Raw genomic sequence first — 25936 nt, 5'->3', positions numbered from 1 at the left:
AAGGACAACAGCCCAAGTGGGCGAGTAAGTCGTTTTGTTGACGCCGAGTCTGCAATATTTCAGCATTTGACACTATGAGGATAAGGCCACAAAACCTGTGGTTTGATAGTCTTGTGTTTCCACGTCACACGGAATACGTCACACGGTACAGTGTATGAAGTCGGTTCTCTGTGACACCACCGTTAGAGGGACACGGTAGTCGAGTAGTTGGTGTGTTCGTCCGTCACAAAGAACACTGGGATTCGAACCCTAACATATGTATAACTGAGGTATGTGTCCGTGTGGGATATTCGCGACATTCATGACATATTGACATAAGCGCCGTAAAATCACACCAACCCCCCCCAACACATAACAAGAGAAGCGGTAATAGAATCATTACACAGTCGTGAATGAAATATCTCAGCAGTTCAATTTATTCATGCAACAATATTACATGATGTTAACAATATATATAAGCAGAGTATACCTTCTGCGTTAGAGTACTTTTATACATATCAATAAATAAATATCTTATGTACACACTTTAACATTCATCACAATGCCTACAAGCTACACGCTGGAGACTGATTTTCAAGGTAAACAAGCAATACTGGAGATCTACCGTTGCGTCTACTAATCACCAAAGAGAGACAACTGCTAATATGTATTGACTTCTGAAAGAGACACGTCAACTGACAAAAAAAAGTGTATTTTGTAGCTGTTTAATGCAAAATCCCTTACAGTATTCCATTGATGCCTACACGTTTTGTTTGTTTGTTTGTTTTTAACGCCGCACTCAGCAATATTCCAGCTATATGACGGCGGTCTGTAAACGATGGAGTCTGGACCAGACAATCCAGTGATTAACATCAAGAGCATCCATCTACACAATTTGGATTCGATGACGAGCGTAATAAGAACCACATTAAGAAACTTTAAGATGTGTCTTAGATCTGTATAATTTCGGGATTTCCCCTTTAAGCTATCACACCGTGTTATAACGGGAATATTGTTAAAGCGGCATAAAACACATCTCACCCGCTCATACATTGCCTCCCGAAAACACACTTGAAACAATCATGATCTAAAATCGATCAATTTTTTATGGTATTACAAAAGACAATGTAAAAATCTACACGGAACATGGATAGGTACTTATGATGATTGTAACGCAGAGTTTGTGACAAAGCTCGGCAAGTACAAAATACAAAAAAAGGGAATATCGAAGTCCAAAATATGGCGATCTAAACCAAAAGGTACCAATGCTAAATTATCCCGAAACACTGCAATTATTAATATCGATGTCAATAAGGCTAAGACAAAAGTCTCCAGCAGAGTCTACCACTGTGCATAACCATGGGGATCGCCTTGTACTACCAGCTTAGACACGAAAGGGCAGAAAGTCAGCTGGATGCTTCGTCCGGTACAGGTAAACAACATCACTGGCAACGTCTTCGGTGAAGTGTCACCTCGTTATTACGGACAGTCTCGAAAAGCAGACCAACCGTAAAAAAGCTCACTGTGAATGCCAAGAAAATGCATGCTAACTTTCGATAAAAATTGGTACAAAATATATTTTCGTTCCGAAGCAATCGAAATGTCGTTTGTATTACTGCACGTGATAATTATATCTAACGTCGTGTCATTCGCACGAAGCTGGGCTTGCGAATCGGTTCGCGAATTTATGTTACCGTATTCGACGTAATAAGCGCCCAGGGCGCCCTCAAAATTAGAAATAGGGGGCTCTTATTAGGAGAGTATTTTAGTGAAAAAATACAGAGTTGAAAGGTAAATTCCGTGGTTTATGCTGACAGCCTGAAATGTTTATATAGACATATATTATTCCAGAATTTAATTGCCCATAATTATAGGTGCATATAACACACGAGTGCGTATTGTATGCGAATAAGTAAGTCATTTGTCCATTGATCAATCGGAAAGGATGCTAATTGGGGTTGTTCACAAGCCAATATATTAGCAAATATCGCCGTGGGCGCTTAATAGAGCGGGGCGCTTATTACGTCGAATACGGTAATAGAATGGAGATATAAATACTCGATATTCGAGGATGATCTCGACTATGTTTTGTGATCGCCTTTGTCAACAACAACAACTGTGAATTCTGCTATAACGACCTTTGCATGGCATTTTGCATATTCACTAAGGTCAAAACTTCTTATTCAACTTACCGCGATACTTCAAGTCACTGACCTGGGGCTGTCAGCACAAAGCAACCTAGAGTCAATTTGATCGTTATTTAATCCGATTGACAACCTCCTTCAAGAAACAACCTTAGATTGGTTTGATTCGTTTGTTTGTTGTTTAACGTCACACCCAGCAATATTACAGTTATATGACACAGTCTGTACCAGACACCCCAGAGACTAATGTCATGATCCTCGATCTACGCAAATGGGGTTCGATGACATGCTTCAACCAAGTCAGCGCGCCAGACCACCCGATCTGTTAGTTCTTTTACGGTAAAAATGGGTTACTGAACCCGGTTCTTCACATATTCTCATTTAAAATATCAATATGCACTCACATAGGCAGGATTCTACAGCATCGGTAGCCAAGTGATTTGTTGTTTGCTTATCACCTGGGCAGGATTCTACAGAATCGGTAGCGAAGTGATTTAATTGTTTGCTTATCCCGCCGAAAATTCAGGTTCGATTTTCACATGGGGACAATGAGAGAAGCCGCATTCTGCTCATGGAGTCACTCACCCATAAACGAACCAACTGATCTATTTCTAAGCAGCACAGCCCTTGATGGTACGTGAACATTTCACCCGTGAAGATCCGGCTTAGAATAGGTGACTATGCGTGTCGTAAGGGGCGATTAATGGGATCTGGTGGTCAGGCTCGCCGACTTGGCCGACTAAAATAGTCAGGAAAGTATATCTGAACAAGAACCATTTCTTTTAATAAGTTGGTAAATATGCCTCAGAAGGAATCTTTGATATCTTTGATATTATATCCGATGTTGTATTTGTTGTGGCTAGATCCTTGTTCTCTCGCTTATCACTCGCTGTCGCCACACAATACACCTCTGTGTGTGAAGATATAGACCAAGTATCGCGTGAGAGCTAGGAAATACCGTATTTATATATTCCCCCTTTGTAACTCAGAACTTGTACCAACATGGAATTCCACTGCGTTGCATGAATGGCATGGAACTGTGGACAATGGGGATATGGGAACTCCATGGAGGAGACAACCAAGAAGAAACTGGACATTTGAGGGTAAAAAATACTACTCAAAAGAATTTTGAGAACAACCGATTATTTCCTTTTACTATAGCATTACATGACATGACTGATTGACTATGGTGATATGAAATAATCGGGTGTTCTTTTACTTCTTTTCAGTAGTACAGACGCATGTTAGAGGATGGTCAGGCTCGCTGACTTGGTTGATGCATGTCATCGTATCCCCATTGCGTGGATCGGTGCTCATGATGTTAATCACTGGATTGTCTTGTCCAGATTCGATTATTTACAGACCACCGTCATATAGATGGACTTTTGCTGAGTTTGGCCTTAAATCACAAACAAACATGTCGGGATGTTATTGGAATAATACTTAACGCACCAACGAAATTCATTTCCTCGCTCACTCCACTATATAACCTTTCCATCTGTTTACAACATGTCCATAGTCCTGAGTTGGTCATACCTCTGCCAAGTTCATAGAATGGCAACAGGTCTATCTCCTCACATCCGGTTCATAGCCCTGAGTTGATCATACCGCTCCCCAAGTTCATAGAACGGCAACAGTTCCGGAGGAACAGGGGGCACCTTTTCATCCATGTCATCCTCCTCCTCTTCCTTCACAGGCGGATTCAGTTCGACCTCGATCGCCTTGACGACATCTAACCTCCTGACCTTCCTCAACGCCATCTTGAGGTCGTCCACCATGGCCCGTGTGTGATAACGCCGCCATCGGTCCAGCGCTCGCCGGGCGACAACAATCAGAGTACCTCTTGCACCTGTCGTGCTCAGTTCGCCGATGTCGCGCTCTATTGTCTCCGCGCCGCGTTTGGGAAAGAAGGGTAAATTCCTGTAGACGTGTACCCAGTCTCGCTCTATTGTCCTTGAAATCACCTTGCAGGCTTTGTCGAGAGGTGCTGGAAGAATAAGTCATTATAAGTCAACATTCATTATTCAAACTGAACATTTCATCCAAATATATTATATATTTTTTTTATCATAATGACATTAGGCCATCCCTTCTAAAGCTTCCATTTGGGTTCTTAAAGACCCGGTTTCGATTCCCAAAATAGGACCAACATTTGAAAACTCGTTTTTTGTGTGTCCTGTTGAAAACTCGTTTTTTGTGTGTCCCGCTGTAATAGTACCGGGCTCCATATCTCATCCCCCGAAATATCGACTTCAGAAAATGACGAACTAGCTTGGATTATTTTTTTATGAGACGTTGACCTTGCTCACATGAACCCCTGCCTTCAGATATATTATTACATACAAATTTGATTTGTTAATCCGGGCGATTTAAATGTTTTTTTTAAAATGTATACAATTTCGTTATATGCTGACTTGCATGTTACCCAGCCGCCTGACACTCCTGCAATAACAGTACATGTGTAAGATCGCGACTCCATGGGTCAGAAGAGGTCGAAAGTGTACCATGCTGTTTGTCTGAGCCGACCAAAGAACATCATGTGGTCAGGATCAGTGACTTGGTTGAATGCTTGTCATCGTACCCCGACGACATTGCCAATTGCTCGTAATATCGATTACTAATTTGTCTGATCCAGACTCGGTTATTTACAGGCCACACTGATACGGCCGTAATATTGCTGCCTGCGGCATAAAATAACAAACAGATGTAACGCCACCTACTGGCTGCCTTGGCTGGGACCCCAACGGGCCGGCTGTTCCTGGCGTGTACGGGAATACTGTAGTAGATCTTCTCCACGGCGTCATTGCTCGTCTTACACAGCAGGATCCGCCTTGCCAGCTTCAGACTCTTCTCCACCTCCAGGTACTCCTTCTCCTTTCTTCCCCTCTCTTCCCCCGCCTGCAGGAGCTCCTTCTGCACCAGCTGTATCTCTTCTCCTATCTTCTCCTGTTGGTGGGTTTTCTCCTCCACCCATGTCAACTTGTACCTGCAAGTAGAGGGTAAGTCTCTTATTACCAGCTTCCCGAAGCAAGGGTGTTAACTGACTGTAAAAGTCCAGTTTCCCTTTCCGAACGTTGCTGGAATTTCTGGGCTCGATCGTAGCTTTTGAACCAAACAAAATGGTGGCGCACAGTCAAGACGATCTGATCGATAGTTGAAATCTATATTGATAAAATGGGTCTTACTTCGCGAAGTGCATCAAATCACGTGAGCAACTTGATTAAAAACATGAAGGATTTGGAAAATATCTGGATTTGGATTTCGCAAATCCTGCAATTGACCGAAATCTGCACGACAGTTTACGAACAGGATGTCGATTTCGTTACGCGATTTTGATTGGACTATGCCTAGACTCATTAGTCCAGCCAAAATTTAACTCCATAATTCCAGCCAAGGATGGAAATATGATTGTTATAGTCAGTTAACTCCCTTGCTTTAGGAAGGTGCTTATCAATTCTTTGTGTCAACAGTTGTTCAGCAGGGGAGACGATGGTACAGTGGTCTACGACGTTGCTGTTCAAGGTGTAAACATATGTCCCTTTGCCGTGCTACAAAACCCAGATTCGACCCGTTTCTGATCATAATCTGTCAGCCCTATATCGTCCTCGTGGGTTTAACCAAAGTGGTTAATTCTTGCTAGAATTGAAACTGTTCAAAGAGGCGTTAAACCAAACTCATTCACCAACACTCCAGACTCGAGTTTAGGCGTTTTTTCTGCTTTAAGTGAATTAGTTGCCTATCAAAAGGGATTTCGTTGCATTGGTCTTCCTTTTGATACTGGACCTAAAAGCCGTGGACCGCCCCCGTTGTCTAATGGTAGAGCGTCCGCCCGGAGAGCGGAAGGTCCGGGGTTCGATCCCCGACCGCGTCATACCAAAAGACGTTAAAAGATGGTACTTGTTGCTACCCTGGGGCTAAAACAAGGACTGGTCGGCTCGGAGTCAGTATACTGTGTCTGAGTGGGGTATTCATGTTAAACTGCGGCATGGTATCTCAGTGAGCTAGCAGTATAAATCGGCATCAGTCCGGACTAGTACAAGCAGCCACATACACACACATACACTTGCATGCACGTCGCTATATAAGTGCAATAATCTTGGACGCGACGTTAAACCCTATTTCACCTCACCTAAAAGTCGTCCCTTTGGCGTTATACTTCGAGAGATTTATGGTATTATTAATTAGCGTTCCTAACTGGAAGGATAAACCATGCCCGAGTGCAGGAGAATTAAAAGGGTCGAGCCGAAGAACCAGTAGCCATAGTACATATGACTACTGTTTAAGCATTAACATGATACTGACCAGCTAAAAACATAAAACTGAACCTGTCCGGCCTACACTTATTACTGTACACAGATGTTGATGTCGTGATCTTAAAGCCCTGGGGCCCGTTGTACTGAACAACCTCAGCGCTACGACTGCTGTAAGCCTATATTAAAGGGCAAGTTCACACGAAAATAAACCTATTTTTCTTGTACTTTTTCATCATGAAAAGTATTTACCTAGTAGTTTCAGAGGCAAAACATTAAAAATATCACAAGTATCTAATTTATGTTATTCATAAAATCGGTTCATATTTTTTACATTTACGGAGTGTTCTATTTCCATAATAAACACACCATGGCTTATGCCCCTTGCAATATGACGTCATTGTGCCAAGCGATAAAGGAATGACGTCATAAGACTTTATTAGACCCGTTTCACGTGGTGTAGGTACAGGTGTGTGATTTAACTTCTCAGATGCGCAGCCTGCTGTTTTGTTCGGTGCCGTGCTGTTAAAATTATAACGCTAAGCACAGTTATTCTAAAATTATTTCGTTTTCCAAAATCGCGACTGAGAAGACAACAATGCATGGATAACATACTGTATGGGAGTTACTGTCACCTTAGAGCTAAGATCGCTTTGTACAACGGCACCCTGGGCACTGTTCCACAAGCGGCCGTAGCGCTAAGACAATCGTAAGTCTATGTTAAAGTATTGGAGTTACGATCACCATAGCGCTACGACAGTCGTAAGCCAAAGTTGAAGTATGGCAGTTACGATCACTATAGCGCTACGACAGTCGTAAGCCAATGTTGAAGTATGGCAGTTACGATCACTATAGCGCTACGGCAGTCGTAAGCCTATGTTGAAGTATGGCAGTTACGATCACCATAGCGCTACGACAGTCGTAGGTCTGTTTTAAAGTATGGGAGTTACTTCAGCGCTACGATGTGGAACGAGGCTTTGGACATTTCTCTTATCTCAAGTGACATCGACATGCGCAGATACACGTACGTGAATGTGTGGACTAACACAAATTGTATCCAAAACTCCAACTGAGCCTCCATGTTTATGACCATGGTCAGAAATCAGTTATTCCTACCTGACAGTAGCCAGTTGTCGTTGTAGCCCTGGCAGTCTCTCTTTCAGGTTCTTCAGGTCCTCTGTCAGGGCCTCATAGGTCTCCGCCGACACCTCGGGGTGACTGTCATCTAACACAATCTTAAAACTTTCCCTCCGGTACTGCTTAAACTCAATCTCCAGCTCGGTGTCATTGACTTGCTTCTCAAGATGCTCCTCTTCTCGGAACAAGTTGTCTCTCCGCTCGCGCAGGTTCACCACTTCCGTTTCCGCTTTTGAATATTCCAGTTCTGACTGGCTGAGTTTGAAGGTGAGTGAATGATACTTGGACCTTGAATCCCTCAAAGCTTTGATCTTTTCTTCCTTTACAGTCTCTAAATCAATTAAGTCAATTTTGAGAAACCCCGAATAGGTTTCATCAGTTTTCAACCATGATGTCATCAGACTCAAAGCGTTTCTTATGTTCGTACAGGCATCTGCGAAGATAACAAGGAAAAGGACTTTATGGAGATTATGCTTAGCAACGAAATTTGCCACGGGTGGAGTGAGATGGGAGGTTGTGACCCCTCTCCCTTTGAACCGTCTGAAAACCTCTTTGGCGCTTGTCAAACTTGATTCAATGTTTGAAGTCCAGGATTCAATCTGTTCCTGATAGTGAGCTGCAGTTTCCAGGTATCCATCTTTCTCGGAGTTAGGCTCATAAAAGGTCACACAGTACTTACTTAGCAACTCAGACAGCTTATGGCACGAGTTGGTCACCTCGCTGATCTTGTCGGGAAGATAACTCTTCACCTTGGCGTACACGTCCCGGAAGAGCTGGACGTTTTCAGCCGTGCCCTTGAACTCGGGAACACTGGACTGACGTTTGACATCTTCCACGTTGGAGGAGGAATTGCACTCGAAGATGAGGGCAGATTTCATGACTGTCTTGATGGGATATATAATCTTCTCAACCTCCTGGTGGACTGTCCGTCTCCCGCCATAGTATGACCTCTCTAATCTGGACAGGCATCTGTGGATGTGTTTGATCTCCATTGTGAGGAGTTGCCGAACCTCTTTAAGACACCTGGGTGGACAGGTTTCGAGTTGGTGCAGCGCGTTCCTCTTCTTCTGTTGAGCTGACACGTCCCCCACGGGCATCATGAACGCTGCTTTGGTCGCCAACGTCGGCATTCGGTGGTCAAGCACCGGCCGCAACTACAACAGAATTACAAATAATGAGATGCTACTGAGTTGACCACAACACTCAGCAATAGTCCAGCTTTATGACCGCGGTCTGTAAATAATCGTGTTTGGACCAGACAATCCAGTGATTGACATCATGAGCATCGATCTACACAATTTTGATACGACATGCATCAACCAAGTCAGCGAGCCTGACCGCCCGATCCCGTTAGTCGCCTCTAATGAGTTGCTGAAGATCGGATCTTCACGGTTCGACGCTAATACGAAGTCACTGTATATGTCATTAGCACTACACTTTTGTGTGACATGATCGCTATTTGATCACGTAGTATACCTTTGTAGTTTGATAACGTATTGTCTACAGTAGTTTTTACAGACGGCGTGTTGAGTGTGTGATCCCTGCGCACTGGGACAATTAGCCGCGTTAAGTAGATTGAGGAAGTTTTATCACATATAAAGGTCCTGCATCACGAAAGTAATGCATGGCTTCATCCTTTATTGTTTTCGGATGGAGAACATTTATGCACTGTCAGTGGTCCTTTATCTATTACTTAGCCTTAATAAAATGATACAAGGCTGTATGAAGGAACTGCTCGCTAATAATCCAACGTTAATGTTTTCTCATTGATTGTAGCAGACTCTTGAGGCAGGTGAGGCAAGCTACCACTTCAACACATTCCCCAGACAAAAGCGACAGCCGTCACAAACGCTCCCTCGGGATTGATAAAACAAAGTTTAATTATTTACAAGTCACTTGATTTATTTTATTTCGTTCCAGTTTTCGATCAATTCCCAAAACAAAACAAAACGCTGAGAAGCAGCATGTCATTTCGGTGTGCTACACATCTGCTGTTTTAATTAGGTGATATTTACACAAACGAATATCCCTTTCACTACAGCCTAACCAGCGTGAGATTCCTGGACTGGATACTGGGATTCTTGACGCTACCCGCCCGTGCCACGTCTCCCTGGCTGTAAGGACCACATGGGGCAGAATCTACAAGGCAACAAACAATAGCATGGCTTCATTTGGATATCGGTTTATTTAAGTTATCTTGGGATTTCAGACGCTGATCAGATCGATACGCTTTTATTGTTAATCTGAAACCTGGCGTACTTTTAGACGGGTATCCATGTATCCACGTTAATGGATAAGGATTGTAAATACGAAAATACAAGTTACAATATTAAATCGATGACATTTCGTGATGTATTCTGAAAAGAATTCCTATGAGAATTAAAACTTAGTTTATCTGCTTGTTCATCGATATAGAACCACTGTGTTGAAATAATGTTACAAAAGGACTTAATAACAATCATCAGCTGTTTTGGGGGTACGTAATTTTCCTTGTAGTCAAATCCCAGTTCGTGCCATATTGCAGGTCAGTTTAAAAGGGTCACTTTGCTCCAGGATTTGGTAACACTGAGCACATGAAACTCAGCATTATCTCTGTGTAAACAGGGAAATCGTGAACTGCTTGGTTGATATACACAATGAAAGGTGGGTTCTTAAAGGGGAAGTGTACACGCAAAAATCACTTTCTTTCTTTTTCTAAACAAAACGCAATTTTAGAATTAGTTAGTATCTGTGTTTGAAAATGTACACTCATTTTTTTCACAGTGAAAGTAGGAAGCTCACAATTGTGTGAAAATGATATGCCGTTATGAGGCCTTCGTTTTTCGAGCTAAACAGGCCTGAGTTATCCCCCTTAGATTATGACGTAATTGGTGCCAATTCAACTGGGTCCCTGTCTATTCTGAACGCAAAAGATATCAAGTACAAGTTTGCGGTAAAACAACATGGCCTACGACACACTCCGGCGCAGTGGTGACTCAGCATAACACTATGCTGGCTGGCATCTGAGACGCTAGAATCACACACCTATACCTACACCACGTGAAGCGGCTCTAACAAAGCATGATGACGTCATAATGTTTATCAATTGGCACCAATGACGTCATATTGCAAGGGGCATAAGCCATGGTGTTTTTGTTATGGAAATAGAACACTTGGTAAATGTGAAAAATATAAATCGTTTTAATGCAAAACATATGTTAATTAATTGTGATATTTTTATATTTTTGTCTATGACACTTCTAGGTTAACACTTTTATTGTGGAAAAAGTACAAGAAAATTAGGTTCATTTCCGTGTGAACTTGCCCTTTAACCTGTGCACGACTTGACTGTAACTGGCTACATTTGTTCCTCTACGGTACGCAGATCAGACGGAACCAGGGCCTCCAACATGTACGTACACACAGCGATCTTTAACCCGTGATTGTTGTGACACGGACATACGTCAGTCTAACAATCTCATTTAAATCGGATCTTAGTTCTTGCTATCGCTAAGCAAATATCTGAGGACATCCCATTATGGGTCACGTCAGAACGACGTTTCATCCGACCAATCAAAGCGAATGTGTTTTCTAATCATGCAACCTCGAAAACGTTAATACGGGGTATTCCGAACGACAGTTACGGCCCGTACGACTGATTCCGTCAAAATTATCGTCTCTCTCTCTCCCTTCGGTGGGATAAACATTTGAACGGAGGAGGCGTTGCACAGTACGTGGGAACCACTGCTATACAATCTCTACAATATATTAGACATTCCTGATTGTTCGCTTGTTCAGTTTTCAAAATGTTAATCGAGAACTGTCAACATATTTTTCAAGGGTAGTCTGAAATGGAAGTCGCCAGGTTGAAACGAGTGCCATGAAGCTCGAGAAAGCTGCTTTCTAATTGGCTGATGTCGGCTTCTTGTTAGTCATAACAGAACATCAGAACAGAACAGATATTTATTCATGCTCCTCGTCTAACAGATACAACAAAAATATATATTGTCAATGTAGCTAGGACACGATTTCATATTTACTGTAAACAGGATTTAATATAAATTTTATTTAGAAATGTATAACAGTTGTGTATCAGTGGTCGGTCAAAGTTCGCGAAAGGTCGTTCTGACGTGACCCATAGTAGGATGTCCTCAGATCTTCGTTTAGCGGCAGCGAGAACCTAGATCTGACTCTAATGAGACCGGATGTATGTGATGCTTTGATGAACATTCAACCGTCTAAGGACCGTGTGTGGACCGACGCCCGTTTCGCCCATTATAACTATCACGACGAGTACTTCCGTGTTCATGAGTGTACATCACACACACTCGTCAGTAACAGCTGGCTACTTCCGGGTACATTGGAACATATTGCATATGACCGATTTCTGTTCACGTCTGTTCAAGAATTAGTCTTAGGATTGTATCATGTTATGTCCAAATGTGGAATTTTAGTAAAAGATATTTGGCCATTCGTACAGTGAATAAATAAATAGTTGATTTTATTGCAATCTTGGTGCATGTAACATGTTAATCCAATTTCTGGTGTCCCACCGTCTTGGTATGGTAGGAATATTACCAACTGCGGAATAAAACTAACCACCCATACCGACTTCACCATAGTTTTAAATCACTCTAGTTTAAAAACACAAAAAAGATAGATGCATGAAGTAAAATGTATTGAAAAGTTCAAAATCTGAACGAAATCAATATTTTAAAAAAACAGCATCTGCGTTGTTCGGGTGTCAATCGAGGCATTTCTGTGGTTGTTTTTGTTTTTTATCGTCGTGAGTGTTTGACATGCAGTCCGTATCTTTGATGTACCCTTACACGTGTAGTTTCGGCTGCCAAAGCGCACGTGTTTTTCACTTTCCCGCATGTTTTACAAAACAGAACGTGTTGTGGACGTGTATCACTTTCTGCATAGAGCATTGTTGTGTTTGGACGATGTGTTTTGTGTTGATTGAAGTTGAACTTGTGTTTTTATTTTTTGCAATTTCATTTTTAAAGTGGTAAAGTTTCTTACATTTACAACATCTAAATAATTTGTACAAAGCTTGTCGTCTTATAACTTGAAGCCAAAATATTTACATCTTCAAGTCCACCAAATACATTGCGTTTACAAGACGTCAGAAATATGCTAACCAACACAATACCGCTTTGACAGGTTGCTGTCAATACATGGAAGATTGGTGTTAATTTCAGCGCGGTTATTGACAGACTGACACCCAGGAGCGTGATTAATGACCTGATATTGACAACACTCGATATCAACATACCCACCGCTATTCGATATTGTTTATTGGTTTGCTGTAAACAACCACTTTAGCTACGGTTGTTACCCTCCGGTGACAGTTATAACGAAAACATACCTCCATAAAAATACAACAAACGTTTTTAATTGAGTCCAGTAATGTAATTGCAATATAATGAACTTCCTCGACCTAATGCTTATTTAGTCAGGATCTCGTCATTGTTATCAGGGCACACGAGTGTTATTGTGTCTTTTCATTTAGGGTAGCCATGGTTTTCTACAATTAGACTACTCACAAATCTTTTATTAATATACTCGGAATGTTTTGTTTGAAACACCTATAATTCAAACTTGTTGCGGGTTTTGCCGACCCTACTCCTTCTAACGGAAGACGCCATTGTGACATTGACGTTTGTTTGTTGTTTAACGCCGAACTCAGCAATATTCCAGCGATATGGCGGTAGTCTGTAAATATGGACCAGACAATCCAGGTATTGATGACACGAATCAACCAAGTCACCAAGTCTGACCATCCGATCCTCTCAGTCGCCTCTTACGACAAGCACAGCCGACCTGAAAGAGTGGTGAGGTGAAATGGTGTTTAACGTCGTGTCCAAGATTATTGCACTTATATAGCGACGTGCATGCACTTGTGTGTGTGTGTGGCTGCTTGTACTTGTCCGGACTGATGCCGATTTATAGTGCTAGCACACTGAGATACCATGCCCAAGTTTAACATGAATACCCCACTCAGACACAGTATACTGACTCCGAGCCCACCAGTCCTTGTTTTAGGCCCTTAATGCCGAGCGCAAGACAGGGTACCAACAAGTACAATCTTTTGGTATGACGTGGCCGGGCATCGAACCCGGGCGGCCGGGCGGACGCTCTACCACTAGACCACGGAGGCGGTCCCCTGAAAGAGTAAATATGGTTCGCTGGTTTGAGTAGTACTCCAGTCATATCACAGGCGACACCAAAATTGGAATTCACAAATCTTATACTAGTACATACGTAAGGAATCGAACCTGTGCCTTCCAGGTGACGAGCGAACGCTTTAACCACTAGGCTACATCATTATATATAATCCTTCGCAAAATGTCCCCACACATGTTAACATATTTCAAACATACATGTATATATTATTCATGAATCGAAATGTGTTGGCTTCTTCTGCAGTTAGGGGGTCACGGGTGGCCCAGTCGTCTAAGGCGCCGTGATTCGCTGTGCAGAGTTGCGTCCCTTGGGCACGCCAGAACCCTGTGATTGTGGGTTCGAATCCCGGTTCGCTCCGATTATGTTTCTAGGTTTGTCAGCACCATAGCCGTGCTCGTGGGTTTCAGCGAAGTGGTAAACGTCTGAGACCTGCATCACTTCGAGCTTTCCTCCCACATTAAGCTGACACGCTGCGATATAACTGGAATACTGTTAAAAGCGGCGTCAAACCCAAATCACTCACTTTACTGCAGTAATAATATGCATGAAACTGCTAACAATATCAAGATACGTGGGGGCGAACGCAAAGGCCTCTTATAAGACTTTTTTGTTCTGTTTCATGTGCCCGGAGGGTGGAGATCCCGAATGGGTGGAAGGTGGGTCGGTCGAAGACGTGTTACCCTGTCTGGCGGAGAGAGAGAGACACTTGCATGCACGTTGCTATGACAGTGGTAGTACAAACCTATTACATTTCACCATGTCGTTGAACGTAAGGGAGTAGACCACGCTACTACTAATTGCGCTCATTAATTGTGTGGATGCAGATTTGGGGTCGATGGCATGGATTTCACGTCAACACATGTGTGACTCCAGCACGCACTTCACATGTTTGATTAATTACCGCGTGAGTTGTGACATTGACATCTGGCAAGGGAACGCAGTGACCACAGGATTACAAACCTGACAGAAAATTCTCTCAAGCACAGGAAGGTTGGAAGGGAGGGGTATTTGTAGAGTTGGATTGGTATTCCTTGACCAGTGAGTGAGTTGGGTTTAACGCCGCTTTTAACAGTATTCCAGTTATAACGCGGCGTGTCAGCTTAATGTGGGAGGAAAGCCCGAAGTGATGCAGGTCTCTGACGTTTACCACTTCGGTGAAACCCACGAGCACGGGTATGGTGCTGACAAACCTAGAAACATAATCGGGGCGAACCGGGATTCGTAGGCACAATCATAGGTTTCTGGCGTGCCCAAGGGAAGCAACTCTGCACAGCGAATAGCGGCGCCTCAGACGACTGGGCCACCCATATGACCAATATATACTACTCAAAACAAGCTAAACCAACCAGCCAGACCCACAGTCACCCATATGACCAATATATACTACTCAAAACAAGCTAAACCACCCAGCCAGACCCACAGTCACCCATATGACCAATATATACTACTCAAAACAAGCTAAACCACCCAGCCAGACCCACAGTCACCCATATGACCAATATATACTACTCAAAACAAGCTAAACCAACCAGCCAGACCCACAGTCACCCATATGACCAATATATACTACTCAAAACAAGCTAAACCAACCAGCCAGACCCACAGTCATCCATATGACCAATATATACTACTCAAAACAAGCTAAACCACCCAGCCAGACCCACAGTCACCCATATGACCAATATATACTACTCAAAACAAGCTAAACCAACCAGCCAGACCCACAGTCACCCATATGACCAATATATACTACTCAAAACAAGCTAAACCAACCAGCCAGACCCACAGTCACCCATATGACCAATATATACTACTCAAAACAAGCTAAACCAACCAGCCAGACCCACAGTCACCCATATGACCAATATATACTACTCAAAACAAGCTAAACCAACCAGCCAGACCCACAGTCACCCATATGACCAATATATACTACTCAAAACAAGCTAAACCAACCAGCCAGATCCACAGTCACCCATATGACCAATATATACTACTCAAAACAAGCTAAACCACCCAGCCAGACCCACAGTCACCAGTATGACCAATATATACTACTCAAAACAAGCTAAACCACCCAGCCAGACCCACAGTCACCCATATGACCAATATATACTACTCAAAACATGCTAAACCACCCAGCCAGACCCACAGTCACCCATATAACCAATATATACTACTCAAAACAAGCTAAACCACCCAGCCAGACCCACACTCACCCATATGACCAATATATACTACTCAAAACAAGCTAAACCACACAGCCAGACCCACAGTCACCCATATGACCAATATATACTACTCAAAACAAGCTAAACCACCCAGCCAGACCCACAGTCACCCATATGACCAATATATACTACTCAAAACAAGCTAAGCCACCCAGCCAGACCCACAGTCACCCATATGACCAATATATACTACTCAAAACAAGCTAAACCACCCAGCCAGACCCACAGTCACCAGTATGACCAATATATACTACTCAAAACAAGCTAAACCACCCAGCCAGACCCACAGTCACCCATATGACCAATATATACTACTCAAAACATGCTAAACCACCCAGCCAGACCCACAGTCACCCATATAACCAATATATACTACTCAAAACAAGCTAAACCACCCAGCCAGACCCACACTCACCCATATGACCAATATATACTACTCAAAACAAGCTAAACCACACAGCCAGACCCACAGTCACCCATATGACCAATATATACTACTCAAAACAAGCTAAACCACCCAGCCAGACCCACAGTCACCCATATGACCAATATATACTACTCAAAACAAGCTAAGCCACCCAGCCAGACCCACAGTCACCCATATGACCAATATATACTACTCAAAACAAGCTAAACCACCCAGCCAGACCCACAGTCACCCATATGACCAATATATACTACTCAAAACAAGCTAAACCAACCAGCCAGACCCACAGTCACCCATATGACCAATATATACTACTCAAAACAAGCTAAACCACCCAGGCAGACCAAAAGTCACCCATATGACCAATATATACTACTCAAAACAAGCTAAACCACCCAGCCAGACCCACAGTCACCCATATGACCAATATATACTACTCAAAACAAGCTAAACCACCCAGCCAGACCCACAGTCACCAATATGACCAATATATACTACTCAAAACAAGCTAAACCAACCAGCCAGACCCACAGTCACCCATATGACCAATATATACTACTCAAAACATGCTAAACCACCCAGCCAGACCCACAGTCACCCATATGACCAATATATACTACTCAAAACAAGCTAAACCACCCAGCCAGACCCACAGTCACCCATATGACCAATATATACTACTCAAAACAAGCTAAACCACCCAGCCAGACCCACAGTCACCCATATGACCAATATATACTACTCAAAACAAGCTAAACCACCCAGCCAGACCCACAGTCACCCATATGACCAATATATACTTCTCAAAACAAGCTAAACCAACCAGCCAGACCCACAGTCACCCATATGACCAATATATACTACTCAAAACAAGCTAAACCACCCAGCCAGACCCACAGTCACCCATATGACCAATATATACTACTCAAAACAAGCTAAACCACCCAGCCAGACCCACAGTCACCCATATGACCAATATATACTACTCAAAACAAGCTAAACCAACCAGCCAGACCCACAGTCACCCATATGACCAATATATACTACTCAAAACAAGCTAAGGAGCAGCCACAATTGGAAGGCTGTGTGTTAATTTCAAAACCTACCAGCCATGACATATTACAGTCAACTGCAGTCAAATGAAAATATATTGGGTGTTCCTTAAGTCCTTCTGAGTACCTGATTTGTTCGTTTAACGCATCACTCAGCAATATTCCAGCTATATGACAGCGGTCTGTAAATAATCGAGTCTGGTTCAGACAATGCAGTGATTGATATAATGAGCATCGTTTCACGGAATTGGGATACGATGACATGCATCAACCTAGTCAGCGATACTCATCACCCGATCCTGTGAGTCGCCTGTTACGACAAGCATAGTCGCCTCTAACAGCAAGCATGGGTTGTTGAAGACCTATTCTAACCCGAATCTTCACAGGGGGAGACAAGCATGGCTTGCTGAAGACCTATTCTAACCCGGATCTTCACAGGGGGAACAGCATGGTTTGCTGAAGACCTATTCTAACCCGGATCTTCACAGGGGGAAACAAGCACGGGTTGCCGAGGAATGATTCTATCCCAGACCTTCACAAGGGGAGACAAACATGGCTTAAAATTGCTGAAGACCTATTCTAACCCGGATCTTCACAGGGGGAGACAAGCATGGCTTGCTGAAGACCTATTCTAAACCGGATCTTCACAGGGGAGGACAAGCATGGCTTGCTGAAGACCTATTCTAACCCGGATCTTCACGGGTCGTACAGCGTGTGAATTGGCGGCGTGGGTCGTTACGTTACATAACCAACTGGTTTGACTTGACCAGACTCGATAATTTACGGGTCAGTATCACATAGCTAAATGTGGCCTAAAACAACATTCACTCATTCACTAGTTTGTCACATGAAGGTTGCCTTATAGGCATAAGACAGCGAACTAATATTTAATTATATAATTCAATTTTCCAATAACAAATATATTCTCCAATGACAAAATTAAACTACTGTTTGAAACATGTCTTCTCGTGGGCTGAATTTTTTTGTTTTGGTATTTTATCAAAAAATGTATAATGGTTTGTCTTGTTTTGTTTGTGTGTTATTGGGGTGGGTGGGGCACACAGACATACCATTTAAAAACACTTTACTGTTAACCTGTGTAAGTCCCTCCGATAGAGTGCACACACCCCCACCACCAAGATTTGAGACTGTATACATGCATATAACAACTCTCCTATAGTCATGCTAAATCAAGGTAACCTAATTCAGTACACAACTACTAATGTATTAAACATGCGCGACAGACGTCCCAGCGTGTCTTCCGTACTATGGGATAAGTTTCTCCTTGTCATGCCTGCCCGTCGCCGCCCGCTACCCGGGAAACGTAATGACAGGCGAGGTCGTCTTTAGGGGACAAGTTGTGTGAGACACACGTCCTGGTGTTGTCTGTCGCTGAGAATAAACTACCATGACTTGAATGTGGCTCTGTCGGGACAGAGGGCTGAATTGTTTGTTTGTTCCGGTTGAATAGGGCCTAGAGACGAATGCCGTTATATCACGGTACGCTGGATGAACGGTTTTAACTTATCTGAACTCTCCATAGAGACAAGATGTTAGTGAAAGTATCGAACATGGCGGTTCGTGGGTTAGATGTGCTTCTGATTGAGTTCTTGTTAGAAATATGTGGGGACCCTTAGTGACCCATGTTTGTCGGTGAGAGTGGATTAAGAGAGGATTGGGTGGCTTGGAATGTGAAACCAGGCCTCGTCCTCGATCTGTGGCAGTGTCAATCGATGCTCATGCTGTCGACAACTGGTTTGTCTGAGCGAGACAGGATTATTAAAAGACTGTCGCGATATAAACTGCGGGAAAATGAATGTACTCTGCCATGTTTGATGGTGGCTAGAAACTGAAACAAACAATAATGTTTGCTTGTTTGTTTGTTTGTTTAACGACGCACTCAGCAATGTTCCAGCTATATGACGGTGGTCCGTAAATAATCGAGTCTGGACCAGACAATCCAGTGACTGATATCATGAGCATCGATCCAAGCAATTGGGATACGATGACATGCATCAACCAAGTAAGCGATCCTGACCACCCGATCCCGTTAGTCGCCTCATACAACAAGCATAGTAGCCTATTGTGGCAAACATGGGTTGCTGAAAACCTATTCTAACCCGGATCTTTACGGGTCCGCAATGCAGGTAATTTCTTTCCAATTACCGTAATTGTGTCAATAAATAGAACGTAATACCACAAAACGGACAAGACACAAAATCCATCAGTCTCTCTTTTAGGCCCGTAGACCGCCTCCGTAGTCTTGTGGTTCGGTTGTTCGATCTCCGGCCGCGTTACACAAAATGACGTTAAAGGATGGTACTTGTTAATTCCCTGCCTGGCGCTCGGCATTAAGGGGATAAAACAAGGACTGGTGGGCTCGGAGTTAGTATACTGTCTGAATGGGGTATCCATGTTTATTACTTGCCCGTGAAGAGATCACCCGTTTAATAAACATACAGTTGTATTACACATCGTGTAATACCAAAACGCGTGCTTGTGTACTCTCGGAACACGTTTCACGAACAAATATTGAAAGCTCTCAACATCCCTTGGCTTATTCAACGACATTGCGTGTTGAGTTGATAGATCACTGAGAGGAGCTTATGCACACTCGATGACCCCAGCAACCTTGTTGCTAGGCTGACGTCACATGGCACTGTTTCGCCGATGGATCATGCAACAAAATTCCACAAATTACGTCATCGGGTATTGTGACGTTATTATGAACTTTGAGGTGCAAGGCCCGTTCCACAAGGCGATCGTATTGTAGCGCGATGACAGTCGTTTGTCTGTTAAAGTATGTGAGTTGCGATAGTCTTAGCCCTACGATAATTTTGTGAATTCTAAAGGTGGACCGTTGTATGGTATTAAATTCATACGTTTCAATTTTTGACGTGTTTGAAGTATTATTCTGTTAAACTCAATTGGACTATGCCGTGGACCGTGTAGGTGTCAGCCTATTCACACTCAACAGTATAATTCTAAAAACGTTATAAATGGCAAGTAATAAATAAAATACTAAACTCGCTCCCCTGTAAAACCAATTTTATGAAACTCGTGAATAGTTGTCAGATACCACAACTATTCACTCGTTTCATAAATTTGGTATTACGCGGGAGCTCGTTTAGTATTCTATATATCTTATACATAACATAATTTCGGGGACTATTGTTTGCATACAAGTCCACCAGTGTATAGTGATGTTAAAGCGTCATCACTTTATACGTTAGCACTCCAATAGTTTTCAAATAACAATTTGACACTTCAATACGCCTGTGTTATTCGTAGGGTCAAGCATTTTAATGTGAATACTTGAGATAAGTGCCTCAAGTACCTACTCTGCGTGAACAGTCATTATAGAAATAACTAAGTTGTTCAACAGCAATTCTGTTAGTAAATTCACCTATCACCAACTTGATATGGATTGTCCCTTAAACACGAAAGCTAAACCTATTCCACCAGATAAGATCGAGTACAAATTCTGTCCCGTGGTGTTTGTTATTAAATTCCTCAATCTCACCGTATACCATTACCTCAATTGCTTTGAATAAAGTTATCACGCAAGTCCTTATTTCAATTTAAATCCCACAAAACTATTGAATATGTGTACATTGCTTCTAATATTTACATTCATTTCACTACCAATGTAAGTAATATGTCCCTGTGATCTCAAATCACTGCTAGTCGGGGCGTTTTGTCAGCACCCAACAGAGGTCATTGCGGTTCTTTATATAAGGGATTTATAGCTATCGATATCATTGCTGGTTTTAGGGTGCGTATGTCTTGTTGTAGATGTTTGAAAGAGACGATGAGATTTACTTGCGAGCCGACGTCACGCGTCATAACAACCGATTCCGGTTACCTCCCTTTATTTATACAAGCAAGTCGTAAATCGCGACTGCTACAGTAACTCAAGATTCAGAGAGCACGTAGCTTTCGCTATGCCTTTCACTGCTGTAGATTATTTACACTGATTATAGTAGGTAAGTTGGTGGGGGGCCTTATCTTCGGTAAATACACCTCTCAATGTGCATTAATGTTGATTAATTGCAAACAATAGGGTAGGCATACAAACGCGTTGACGGCGGACCGTTTCCCTGACACTGGACACTTGTGATAACGTACTACCCAAAGTAAGGGTCATACGATTGGTGAGAAAAGTATTATATGTGTTCTTACAACGCAGCTTAGAATTGCTAAACAACGCATAAACTTACTTGAGTATTCATTATGATTATTGATCCGTGAAGATCCGGGGAAGAAAAGGTCTTCAGCAACCGATACTTGAAATGAAAGCCGACTATGCTTGCCGTACGAGACGACAAACGGGATCGGGTGGTCAGGTTGATGCATGTCATCGTATCCCAATTGCGTAGATCGATGCTCATGATGTCAATCACTGGATTGTCTGGTCCAGACTCGATTATTTACAGACCGCCGTCATATAGCTGAAATATTGCTGAGTGCGGCGTTAAACAGCAAACAAGCAAAATAACAAACATTATATGATTATTAACAAATCATGCCGGTGAACTATGGGCCTGACATGTCATGTTTGAATCTGAATTTGCATTTTATAGTATTTTAGTGTGCGTGCGAGTGCGTGTGTGTGTGTGTGTGTGTGTGTGTGTGTGTGTGTGTGTGTGTGTGTGTGTGTGTGTGTGTGTGTGTATTTGTGTGTGTGTGTGTGTGTGTGTGACGGCAATTTATTTATTTCGGAGATATGAACATAGTGTGTTTTCAATGTAGAGCTAGGTTACCTGTAGATTTAACCACGCTAAATTGAATTAAGAATCGAAAGCACAGCATGAGGTTTCAAATGTTAAATTTAGCGCTGTTAAACTAGCTCTACATTGAAAACACAGTATGTTTATCTCCAATCTGCCATAACTAAATAAAACGCGAACTTTGTGGTGTAAGCAAATATAATCAGTAAAGCGGCATGGGTTGAGTCCAATGTTTTGAGTGGGTTATCGATCTGAATTACAGATTCACCGACAAAAGCCTTTTACAAAATATGGCTCTGTATATTTTCAAGCAGTTTGTTTACACCGTAATACTTCACTCGAACATAGGACAGGCATTGAAAGCATATAAGCACGGAAACTTTGTAAGCTAACATGAGGTGGGCACGCCTTAAGAAAAATAAGCAAAATTTGCAAAGCTTTAGTTCGTCACTCTTATGACGTCATAATAGTCATGAGGTCACAGTCGCATATATAGAAACGAGCCAAAACCCAAGCTCTCTGATGTCCCCAAGCTAAAATACATTCTCTTTGTAGATTTCTATAGTGTTTTGTGCACGAAATGTATTGCCACACACCCTTTGAATATTGTAGTAACTGCATCTTTGCATTTTGTAACCCATAGTTGCAGATATAATTATTTAAAAATGGCCGACGATAGACCTACCGTCAGTTTCAATCAGAGTGCGGTTATTGTGATTTGACAATCTCTGATTGACCAATCAGAATCGAGTAATTTCCAAATTCATGGTAGAATGTATATTTATATGTACCTGTATATGTTGTCGCATGTATGTATGTGTGTGTGTGTGTGTGTGTGTGTGTGTGTGTGTGTGTGTGTGTGTGTGTGTGTGTGTGTGTGTGTGTGTATGTGTGTGTGTGTTAAATAAGTTTTGCAACTTCAATTTAAGACCAAGTATATCTTTTGCACTTTTATTTTTCAATATAATCTCCATTCACCTCAATGCACTTTTTCCATTTGTCCTTCAAGCTTTCAGTACCACTTTTATAGAAATCCGCAGATTAAATCACCCACACTACAGCCCAGACTTAGCCCCCAGTGACTATTTCCTGTTCCGGCAAATGAGCGCCAGGCAGGGTAACAACAAGTACCATCTTTTAACGTCTTTTGGTATGACGCGGCCGGGAATCGAACCCCGGACCTTCAGCTCTACGGTGGGACGCTCTACCACTAGACCACTGAGGCGGGCGCATGTCATGCAGACACAATCTTAAATCCTATCGCTACCGACTCAACAGTTTCAAATGATTCAACTAACCTTTCAATTTAAAACCTTTTGCCCCTTAAAATCTCATTAAATCTTACACTACAACACAAGTCGTTTCGTTAATTCAGTTTTTATCTACCTACATAAAAGCTTTTACAAATCTCGTCAATTAGGTGGTGTCCATTTCACGTTGATTGTATACACTGATATAAACAAACCATCCATTGACAGCGGGCATTGTCAGTTTTGACAGGCGGCGTGAAAATGATGGCTTGCGTTGCAAAGATCACGTGATTTGTTGGTGCCCGTTTCCATCACAAAGCAATTGATCGGTTTTCGATCGGGAGACACACACTTCAGCACAAAACACAGCGCCACTTGATACATCAGAGGTTTATGACGCCGTTACTAGTCACGACACATACAGTGATAAACCAGACCCTCAAAGCTGAACGAGCAGCTGCCGTTAACATCCGTATGATGTAAATTTATTTCATAGATCGAAAAAAAAGCTTCGGTAAATATCCTAATGTTTTGGTATAACTACCTTGAGTTATGAGGTTAGTTTCAATTTGGCTGAATAGCTCACATTTTGCGCTTCAAATATTATGGTAATGTTACAGATGGAGTGAGTGATTAAGTTGGGTTTTACGCCGCTTTCAACAATATTTCAGTTATATCACGGCGTGTCAGCTACGTGGCGGGAAAATCACGAACATGGTATTGTGAAACCTAGAAACATAATAGGGGCGAACAAGGATTCAAAACAACAAATCATTGGTTCCTGGCATGCCAAAGGGACGCAACTCTGCACAACACTTGCGGCGCCTTGACGACTGGGACACCCTTGCCAAACACAGTTGGGGCGATTTTTCATTAAACAAACGGAATAAAATAGTAGTGAAGTTGTGCTCTGTTCGAGACAAAAGTAGTGTCGTATTAGTTGCACAACACTTGCGTCGCCTTAGACGACTGGGACACCCTTGCCAAAAACAGTTGAAGTGAATTTTCATTACACAAACGGAATAAAATCGTAGTCAAGTTGTGCTCTGTTCGAGACAAAAGTAGTGTCGTATTAGTTGCATCATCTTCGATATAACGAAGCTCGAGTTTCACTTTATGATATACGATTTTCAATTTCTGTAGAGTATTAATGAAGGCAATAATAACATTCATTTCATCACGTGGCCGGCACTTAGTGTTATACTGAAACATGGATGTGATGGTTTAGGGCCTCATGTGTGTGTGTGTGTGTGTGTGTGTGTGTGTGTGTGTGTGTGTGTGTGTGTGTGTGTGTGTGTGTGTGTGTGTGTGTGTGTGTGTGAAATGAACACTATGATGGTTCATGCAACATGGTTGCACTTGTGGAAATGCATTGCTGTCGTTCTAAATATAATAGTTCGTAGCCTAGCTAGGCTAACATCTAGCCTTTGAAATGAGCATATCTTCCAGAAAAACAGTTGTTTAATTATCTCAATAAGATATAATAAAAATGAGCCCAGAGACTCTCTTCATTTTCAGATACTGCAGTATTGCCCACTATTAAAGACTTGTATGGGCTGTTTTAGATTTACAGAAATATATTCGGACATTGTATTTACACATGTTATTTGTTTCAGGGTCTGCATGACAGACTTGTCGCCTATCGTACATATCCATCTGTTATTGGGGGCAACGTACATGTAACAGCTTCCTTTATAAGAAATATATACAAGTACTATTATTACTCTAGGCGATATAGTACTGTCAAATCAGCGAACTATGTTTAACTGCCTACCCAGGGCATGTATGTCTGTCAAGGCACAGAGAGATGACACACACGTGCCAATCTTCCTGAGAATATGTGGTTAATTATGGCTGATTGCACTTAACTGTCGGGCAAAATAAAGTATACGCTTGAACACTAGATGTGACCGAACATAACACATGTTATAAAAACGTCACTAAGCTGAACACTGTCGGCGAAACACTGAAAACAGGTCCAAACGCAAGTTTGATACCCGTATCAAATACATCACCATCGAATAACCATTTCTTATTTGTTTACTTTATCTTTTGCCCCCCCCCCCCCCCCCCGGTATATGTCGGTTACATGAAACAGAAATAATCAGCCATGAAAAAACGCCCATAATTATATAAAAGTTCATGCAATGTAATTCGGTCAGATATTAATCACGTTCACTGTAACAAGGCAACATTTAAACTCTACATACTCCAATACAAACTATAGGCGTTTAACCCTAACTCGTTGTGCCTCTTAAACTGCCGTGCACGCGACAAGGACAGGATTAACGAAGACCAAAGTCATGCTAAATATCACAGGTTCACAAGTCAATATAAAAACATATTACCGTAAAGACATTATGGTTATACAACCGGTCAACACTTTCGCTTACCTTTAAAGCCATGTTAAATCCACTCTCACGTCTACTCCTACCAACGTCTCCAAACCTAATGTCGTCGTTTACCGCGATACCGACCCGACGGCTCTCAAATACTTGCTGCGTTCTAACAATCGCGCTTGGCGACCCGCGTTCGAACGATCGATCACTCGATAGCGCTATTGAATAT

At 42.3% G+C, this 25936-nt stretch overlaps 1 protein-coding gene across 1 annotated transcript; it reads right to left on the bottom strand.

The window, feature by feature from the left end:
• Nucleotides 1–396: 396 nt before the first annotated feature.
• On the bottom strand, nt 397–25936 carry LOC124133224. Its single transcript, XM_048400817.1, has 4 exons — nt 25762–25936; nt 7490–8664; nt 4844–5109; nt 397–4110 (listed from the first exon to the last, which is right to left on the bottom strand). The coding sequence occupies exons 1-4, from the start codon at nt 25771–25773 to the stop codon at nt 3698–3700; spliced, it is 1866 nt and encodes a 621-aa protein (XP_048256774.1). The 5' UTR covers nt 25774–25936; the 3' UTR covers nt 397–3697.

This window comes from Haliotis rufescens, unplaced genomic scaffold (assembly GCF_023055435.1).
Source record: "Haliotis rufescens isolate VD_foot unplaced genomic scaffold, xgHalRufe1.0.p SCAF_20, whole genome shotgun sequence".
Taxonomy (NCBI): domain Eukaryota; kingdom Metazoa; phylum Mollusca; class Gastropoda; order Lepetellida; family Haliotidae; genus Haliotis; species Haliotis rufescens.
Note: the sequence above shows the minus strand (reverse complement) of the source record. Positions and strands in the feature narration are given on the sequence as shown.